General features: G+C 48.0%; 1 protein-coding gene across 1 annotated transcript in view; it reads right to left on the bottom strand.

The window, feature by feature from the left end:
- GOLGB1 (golgin B1) overlaps nt 1-7459 on the bottom strand; it is a 42411-nt gene extending 34952 nt beyond the window's left edge. The window contains exons 1-5 of the mRNA XM_061637987.1: nt 7299-7459; nt 4640-4736; nt 3712-3864; nt 2151-2306; nt 432-578 (exon numbers count right to left, since the gene is read on the bottom strand). Of these exons, the coding sequence (XP_061493971.1) occupies nt 432-578; nt 2151-2306; nt 3712-3864; nt 4640-4736; nt 7299-7342 (597 nt within the window). The 5' untranslated portion in view covers nt 7343-7459. The remainder of the gene's footprint in view (nt 1-431; nt 579-2150; nt 2307-3711; nt 3865-4639; nt 4737-7298) is intronic.
- Nucleotides 7460-9114: the final 1655 nt, after the last annotated feature.

The following is a 9114-nucleotide window of genomic DNA, read 5'->3' on the forward strand; positions in this document are numbered from 1 at the left end:
GCAAGATCTGAGCGAAACAGCGTGCTCCCCACTTGTGATTCCCAGTGACTGGTATTTGGAGGCAGAGCATAACCATTGTGCCTAGTAGACAATGACAGTGTTATCTTCCATGAATTTGTCTAACTCTCTTTTGAAGCCATCCACACTGGTGGCCATCACTGCCTCTTGTGGGAGCGACCTCCAGAGTTTAACTATGCCCTACAAGAAGCCCTTTCTTTTGACTGTCCTGTCCCATGTGCTGTAAATTTACCTAATGTCTTTTTGCCCCCGTCTCAGAATAAATCACTGATGAGCCCATGGTGGGAGGGAGTGGCTAGTACCCAAGTCTTTTTGCAGAGAGTTCATTTCCAGTTTCTGCCCTCACACCACAAGAGAGCCCCAGAATGTCCAAAGGAGTAAGACACACAGAGTCTTTACAACCTCCTCCGTACCTGGGCCTGCGCTTCCTTCAGGCTTCCTGTAGTTGTCTCCAGCTGTCGCTGCAGCTTCGCTAACATTTCCTCCTGCTCCTGAAGCCGCCTTTGCAGTGTTTCCATCTCCTCTTCCCATTTGTGACATGCACCTTCGTCACTCTGAACCTGGCAGCAAGGAGAAGAGTCGCAGTGAGTTACTGAAAAAAACCAATCTGTGCATGAATCTGACTGTTCAAGAGTGTCTTGGTCAACTGATTCACTAAACGCTTGAGCATTTTAAAAAGCATTATTGTAACACTAACCTTTCCCTGGCTCTTCATAATTTAATCTTTCATGGTTGCATCCAATGAAGTTTATGCAAGAACCTTCGCTTGTGCAATGGAACTTTCCCCCTCTCTCCTCCCCCTGGGGGCCCATCAAATCTGTTCTGGCAGTTCCCCCAACTCTCTGGAGCAGATTTGGGGGAGGGGTGCACAGAGTGAAAGGTAGAGGAAGTTCCACTGAACAAGTGGAGGTCTATGTGTGAACAGGACACCTTTGCTGGATACGACCCTCAGTCACAGCATTATTTTGTGTGCAATTCATTCAACCAGCCTCTTCATTTTTTTTGAGAGCTGCCGTTTTTCAAGAATGAAGCCCAATTTTCTTTAGCTTTACAAAGGAGACAGCCATGTAACATGGATGGGGTGGGGGGCTCCTTGGTGCTTACAGCAAGCAACATGGAGTTCTGGGTGGCTCTACACTTTTGCCACCGATGATTGCTCGATGTCTGTGGTTATATTCGGCATCAAGGAGATGCTCTGCTATGCTGCCAGGCTTATGCTTGACTGGTACAGGGAGCAAGCAAGCCTCACTCTTGCCCTCACAAATGGCACCATCATCTGGGGAAGGGGAGAACTAAACTGTCACTTAAGTAATGCCATGTGTGGCTTTGTGGAATATTTGACAATATCCGAGTGCAGTCAAATTACAGTATTTCACTGGTTAAGTAACCAGCATGCCAACCCTAGCAAAATAGCTACTGACGGCAATGTTTCTGCTATCCCCAGGGTACTTCTCCTGTGCTTTCACACCGCTGCTCCTGTTTCCTCAGCCAAGGTCAGCCCTCAGTGAGAAAGAGACCCGGGTGCATGTGCTCTGGCTATTCTCTTGCTTGAAGAGAGGCCCCAGTCCCCAAAGATATACTACAGTAGCTCCAAACATGTAAAGGCATTGACTGCTTTTCTCTTATTGAACCAGTGTTACCAGAATTTCTGTGACTCAAGACTTCACATCTAGAAAGTCTTCGCTTTTGGTTTTTAAAACAGGCAAGTTCCCAGTCCTTATTGCTGGGGAGCTAAGCTTGAAAACTACTGGCACTGAGTGTTGGCATCGCAGAAGCAAGACTTCCTATCGCTGGCTAGGGAAGGAGCTTCAGTGTTCTGCACAAGTCCACTAAGCTCACTGGCTTTCACCAGCGTTTAGCACGTAGAGACAAGTCTATGCAAAAGTACAAATATAGGCAAAAGCATTTAAGTTATGGGCTGCGTGACTGAGCTATGCAAAATTCAACTTTCCTGCACAAAGAAGGGATTCTGTTAGCACAGAGCATTTATGGGACTGGCTCAAAGGCAGATGGGGTCTATAACATGAACCATACGGAACGTAAACCATGTGGAAAGGAGACCCAGCCCTTAGGCAGGCAGGCAGGCAGGCTTGTGGGCAGGCGTTCTGGACCAGGCAGCTGGCTAGGCCCACCTTAGTGGCAGGAAGAGGCTCTCCTGGTGGGTCCTTTGTGGGGGATGCTCCTCCTCGTTCTGTTAGCTCCTCAATGCGCTTGTTCAGAGACGCCAGCTTAGCTTTGGCCTGCAGTTTCAGCTTCAGCAGCTTGGCTTCAGCAGCCTGTTTTTCTTCCTGAAGTACAGAATTATTACACACAGGAAAGACAACATATTTAACAGCGCAGCACAAAAACATGGCGCACCTATCTAGGGGGAAGGTAAGTACCCCTAACATCTGCAGGAGGATGTCAGAGGAACCTCGCCTTACAAACAATGGTGAGGAGTGCTTGGACACATCTAGAGACGGGAGAGAATGTCTTTCCCCAAGTCAGACTGGCAAGGGATGCCGAGAGCCACTTTCCTTCTCCACAGAAATGGCTTAACTCACTTGCTTGAATATTTTTGGACTAGTAGATCTGGAGGCACCAGTGTCCCACACATTTTTTTTTCTTGCTCTGCGTCCGTGGTATGCTGCTGTAGGTCAATCCCACAAAGGCTGATGTGGGTCAAGATTTTATATTTATTTAACTATTTATAAACTGCACTTCCATAGAAAACATAACAAGGTGGCACAAAACAGAAAAACACAATACAATAGCACTGTAAAAAGATCAATAAAAACTGGTTGGTAAAAATTTTTCACATTCCAAAGGCCAGTCTGAACGATACAGTTTTAAAAAGTTGTCTAAAAGAAAGCTGGTTTAAGTTCTGTGTTGGGGAAAGACGACAGGCTCAGTGGCCTTCTGGCCTTTTCTCAGCTTTGAGATTTTTAAAAAAAACCTTTTTGCTCATTTTTCATGTATATACAATATTAATTTAAGAAAACAAAAAGTACCTTTTCAAAAAAGTATAGCAGAAACTTACACTACGCATTGCTTTCTTGATGTATATGAAGTCTCTATATAATTATACAGGTATGCATTATAAGATGCTTAATAAAATATGTGGATTTACACTTTCCTGCACTTTATCACACCAGCACATTATAAACGAGCTCCATTTTTCTATAAAGTGACCTAAGATTGTCTGGCTGCTCTGACTTTAACTAATCAGTCAATTTTATCATATTTGTTTTATCATATTTGTTTTTAATATCTTTAATTACTGTCAACCGCCAAGAGAGCTTCGGCTATGCGGTATATAAACGTAATAGATAAATAAATAAATTTACTGTGACCCACACCGTACAGTCAGGCTTTCCTACCCCACAATTATGGCATGGTTATAGGAACAGCAGTTAATAAACTGAAATTTGGTTGTTATATTATCTGTTAGAACACAGTCTTTAATATACCCAAAAAGTATAATTAATGGATCCATTGGAAGTATATACCCTGAAATTATCTATCTTTTTTTAATCACTGCGCACCAGAATTTCTTTAGGGTGGGGGGGGAGTCAAGAAAATACATTGTAGATCAGCTGCATTCATTTTACAACAGAAACACGTAAACAATGTCAGCTTTGTGGTTCCAATTGTCACGGCAGAGGAAAGGTTCCAAACTAAGGAAAGGTCGAGTGAGCACAAGCAACACCTCACCTGGAGCAAGGCCTCCTTCTGCTGCAGCTGAGCGTCCTTCTCCCGCACCAGATCCTTCAGCTGTACCACCAGCCTCTCCATGTGGGCCAGCCGCTCCAGCACATCCTCTGGCACCTCCTCCCCATTCTGCTGCCTGGGATCCAACTCTGGCCCCTGCAGGGACAAAGAGAAAAACTCCATGAAAGAGCAGAAAGGGCCAAAAGAGCTCAGGCTGGCAAACACACAAGCAATGAAACAACCAAAACATCTAACAATTCCAATACAGACGCAGACTTGGAAAGACTGCTGCTTAAAAGGCTTTTTGGAAGAGGAAGCTCTGCGGATAAGCCATCTCAGATTAAGCATCACAGACAGAACTTTCACGTTGTCTCAGTTGCCACATTCCTGAGAGGAGTTTATTCAAGCATTCAGCTGTGAATCATTAGTCATTAACGAAGGGATGAGAAATCAAGCAGTGAACACACACGTATTAAGTGACTCTAAATGGTGTGATTTTGCTAAGACTGGAGAGCAATTATGCTGGGAACTGAAAGCACAGCTATGGGGGATCTACCTGCTTGTGCTTTTGTACCTCAGACTTGTCTACTGGAATGCCCCAACGCCTACATGAAGGAGTCAGGAGCCAACACAGAAGCTGGCGGTTCATCTCCTCAAAGGGACAGAGTGTCTGAAGCAGAACATCACCAGTGCTCCAGTATTTATACAATGGCTTCCATCTGTTGCCAGGGCAATTCAAGGCACTGGGCTTTGAGCGCAAGCGCCTTCCAGATTTTAGGCCCAACATAGCTTAGAAGCTGCCTATGCGCAGCCAGGATGTCCTAGCTTGACTGAATAGTCAAGCATCAAGGGAAGTAGCACACATGCATGTTGCAGACCCTTCCTCCCCCAAACGTGCAGCAAGCCTGAGGGTGGGGAAAGGGCTACTTACAGCAGGCAAAGCTGCAGCCTCCGCATCCTCTCCTTCCCCTGACAGCTCTTGCAGAACAGTGTTGGCCAGCCCTGACAGACGGCTCAGCATCTTGGGCCTCCAGGTGAGCAGCAGCAGCAGCAGCAGCAGAGAGAAAGGGGAAAGGGGATGTTAGCAGAAACACCAGGGAGGGCTGAGAAGGACTTGGCTGGTTTCAGCAAACGCCCAGGGGACTTGTTTCTGCCATGCTGTCATAGCAAGAGCCAAAATGCCCCAAGATGCATACAGAATCCAGCAGACCAACACTTCAGACATACACGGAATAATGGACTGCCCAGCCTGTCCCTGTCCAGGATGACACATCCCAGCCGAAACAGAGCCTCCAACTCAGGCGAAGTGTTCATCTTCTCCAGAAGTCTTGTCCAGGTTACCCGGACACCGGTAAGAGTTTCCCGCTGAACTCCTCCTAGCCCTTTGGGTGAGGCTGCTGTGCCAGCGAGCAACAGCCACTTTTACTGGGGCTGTTAATGCTGTTTGACTTCATTGGCATGAGAGTTGTCAAGAAACTGTGCTGTGAATCAGCAAGCCCCTAGTCCAAGTCTCAGCTCTGCTATGCACATTTGCAAAGTGTGGTCCAGGCAAGCCAGAACCTGTCTCAGTTTTGGCCCAACCTGTGATGTGGGTTTTCCGGGGGGGGAAATCTAATGCAAATTAGGGCAATTTGCATCAGAAAATATTCTGAATCTCTTGAGCAGGGATGGGGGAACCTTTTGACTTCCAGATGTTGCTGATCTACAGATCCCTGGCCATGGGCCCTGCTTGCTGGGGCTAATGGGAGGTGAAGTTCTGCAACATCTGGAGGGTCAAAGGCTCCCCCCGCCGTAGAGAGTGGCCTAATTTATCACATTTTACTTGTGTTTAGTAAACAAAGCTAAATACTATGAAACTGCCAAACTTGCCTAGTGTTTATTTGCAACTGACCTTCTTGTCATTGTTACTAAGGAATGCATGAGACAGACTTTTTTCTGCAGAAAAAGCACTGGACATTTTTCTACCCCACATCATTCCCAACCCGCTGCACTAGGGGAATAATAATACTGACTGAACTTACTGGGCTGTTATGTGGATTACAATGCATGTGAAGCACTCTGAGCCGGGTATTATTACTACTATTACTACTGCTACCACTACATGCACTGCCAAAAGTAACTGCCAGATGTCTACAAGGAAGAATCAGATCCCGAAGGTGTGGACACTGGGGAGAAATATTTAATGTTCTTATTCACCAGTCTAAACATTTTATTTTTTGGAAGCCAGCATTTGCTTTCTAGAAGCAACCTCTGCACAGAACAGTGAACAATTCCTAGACGTCTGTATAGCTAAGAAATCGGGAAACCGACTTTTGGAAATATATATGAGTTGGGGTAGGACCCACACAAAAGTCCAAAGAAGTCACAAACTACAAGAATCTCTACTAGTGCCCCTGCTCACACATACTCAGGAGGCTTAACTGATATCAGTGGCCTAAAAAGTAAGGGGGCTGAAATATTTTCTCTTAGCTTGCCCAGGTAGAGGCAATTCCTCCATGCCACAGGGAATGATACAGGTGACTGACTTACAAGCAAGGGGGAGAAGAATCTACAGCCGAGGCTGCGCTATGGCTACAGTTACACATTTGGAAAATCTTGCAAAAAAGACCACATCATTGCACAAGTATCATTTCAGCGTAGGAGAGCCACGCTTAGATGTGGTGAAACATCTGTTTGTATGTCTCACAGAGCAGCGTGCACGTTGCTTTCTAACCCGCAGCTGATATCAGCAAAGGAAAACCATCTTGTACAAAGTAGCCCTACGGTCAGGTAAGCAGAGAGAATGACTTGCCAGGCAGGTTGAGTGGCAACCGAAGCAGTGCTTCCTTGGGGCACTCACCTTCAGCTTCATCTGCAGGAGATTAATAACCTAACCCTGGAGCCATCTGCTTCTGATCTGCCAGAACATTTAAGCCAACGCACCTTGCTCAACTCCAGAGTGTCAAAGCAACTGAGATGCCAGCCTGCTCCATCTACCTCAGGGCGCGTCTCCCACTTCCTGCCCTGCCCCCACTGAGTATGAAAAGGAAGATGACAGGCTTGCTTCACCTGCCTCCTGTTTTACACACGAGGGTCCAGTTCGCACAGGGCGCTGACCCAAACCAGCAAAGCTTTTGGCAAAGGCGCAGAGAGCAAAGAACATGAATTCTGGTTGGAAGCTGGGTGCTGGGAGACATCTGTGTCTCTGTGGGTTATCCTACAGCACCAGGCAGAATGGGAGGGGGAGGGCTGGTCCCGAGCAGAGCGGTGCAAAAGGGGCCGGGCGATGGCAGGGGGCACCGGGGGGGGTGCACCGAGGGACGACGCAGCTTCAAGGGGCTGCCTCCTATTGGAGCGGAGGCAGAAGGAGGGCCTTGCTTATTTTTCCCTTCTTCCATTGTGGAAAGAGTTGCCCTTTCTCCGCCCCCGGTCACATTTAGCAGCCACACAGAAGGCGGATGTTCAACAGGTGCAGCCCCGAGAGGACCCCCCCCTCCCTCGCGGGACTGCCTCTGCTGACTTTCTGCCTGCAGCAGCTTGTCATTGGTGGGACATTTCCTGGGAAGGCGCAGCCGGGAAGAGCTGCCTGGCTGGGCCCCTCCGGGACTCACCGGTTCTCTCCACAGCTCACGTCCTCTCCGAGTTCCGGCCACATCAGCACCGGAAGGTGGCTGCTCTCTGCCTCCTCGGCACTTCCGGCGTGCTTTCTTCTAGCTCACGCCCCTTTCTCCACGCTACGGACCAATCGGAACTCCGGCAGCGCCGAGACGGGCATGGCACTCCTCCAACTGCAGCGCACAGCTTCTGCCGTTGCCGCGGTTACTGCGCAGCTGGCGTAGGGGCGCCGCGCCGCGTCTTCGCCCACGATTCCGCAGGCGGGGTCCTGTTTTCCTTGCTCGAGCCACACAAAAACAAAGCAAAACGAGCCAATCAGGAGGGAGACCCTTTGCGCAGAGGACCAATCAGCGGCCGTGCCACGGCGGAGACGTTACAGTTGGGAGCCAATCCGAGCGAGCGACAGGGGCTTCAGGCGCCGCCTCAGCCCAAGCGGGGTCTGTGAGGAAGCCACGCCCTCCATGGCTGACAGCGGGTCAATAACGAAAGCAAGTCTGGAGATGGCCGCTGCTTGAGGGCACTCCCAGGGCGCATGCGCATAGGCAGTCGGCAGTTGTATTTTTTTCTTCCTCCAGTGGCGCACGTGGGAGGAAAAGTCTCTTTGCCAGGCTGGAGAGGAGAGTCAAGAAATCAGAAGGCGGCTGGGAGTGGGGAGGGCAGCTGTGGGAGAACTGGAAAAGGTCCTCAGATGCAGAGATGGTGGACCCCAAATTACGGAATGATCTCCCTGACGCCAACACTGTTATCTTTCCGGCGCCAGGCAAGACTTTCCTCTTCTGACAGGCATTTTAGCATGTGTTTTTAAATTGCTTTTTACATTTTTTAATTGGGTTTTTAAATTGTTTTTTGTGTTTTAAAGTTTGTATATTTGTTTTTATTGTTTTTAATTGCTGTAAACCACCCAGAGAGCTTCAGCTATGGGGTGGTATATAAATGAATTAAATAAATAAATAAAGATGTATCACTGAACACTAAAGTCAGGATAATTCAGACCATGGTATTTCCGATCTCCATGTATGGATGTGAAAGTTGGACAGCGAAAAAAGCGGATAAGAGAATCATAGGATAGTAGAGTTGGAAGGGGCCTATAAGGCCATCAAGCTCAACCCCCTGCTCAATGCAGGAATCCAAATCAAAGCATTCCCGGCAGATGGCTGTCCAGCTGCCTCTTGAATGCCTCCAGGGTCAGAAAGCCCACCATATCCCTAGGTCATTGGTTCCACTGTCATACCACTCTTAATAGTGAGGAAGTTTTTCCTGATGTCCCGTCGAAATCTGGCTTCCTGCAGCTTGAGCCCATTATTCTGTGTCCTGCATTCTGGGACGATTGAGAAGAGATCCTGGCCCTCCTCTATGTAACAACCTTTCATGTACTTGAAAAGTGCTATCATATCTCCCCTCTCTTCTCCAGGCTAAGCATGCCCAGTTCTTTCAGTCTCTCCTCATAGGGCCTTGTTTCCAATTCTTTGATCATCCTCGTTGCCTTATTGCCTCATAAACTAGTTCATACATGATCTAGAGTTAGGGGTGAGCAGTGAAGTGGCCAAGTTTGCTGATGATACTAAATTGTCCACTGTCACACGTTCGAAGGCTAAAATCTTGCACTGCAAAAAGCAGCAGTTGATCCAACACATAATAGTCACTAGGGAAGACCCATAGAAGAGGGCCATTGCATTGCCTCTTCAGTCTCCGCTTGTGGCCTGCCTCTTCCCAAGGGGATGGTTGTGGAGTCTGCCGTACCAGTCCCCGGGTCGACATGCAGAGGGGTGCCCCATGGAGAAATGAAGGCTATCTCCCTTTATTCCATCTGTG

The sequence above is a fragment of the Rhineura floridana genome, chromosome 8 (genome assembly GCF_030035675.1).
Source record: "Rhineura floridana isolate rRhiFlo1 chromosome 8, rRhiFlo1.hap2, whole genome shotgun sequence".
Classification (NCBI taxonomy): domain Eukaryota; kingdom Metazoa; phylum Chordata; class Lepidosauria; order Squamata; family Rhineuridae; genus Rhineura; species Rhineura floridana.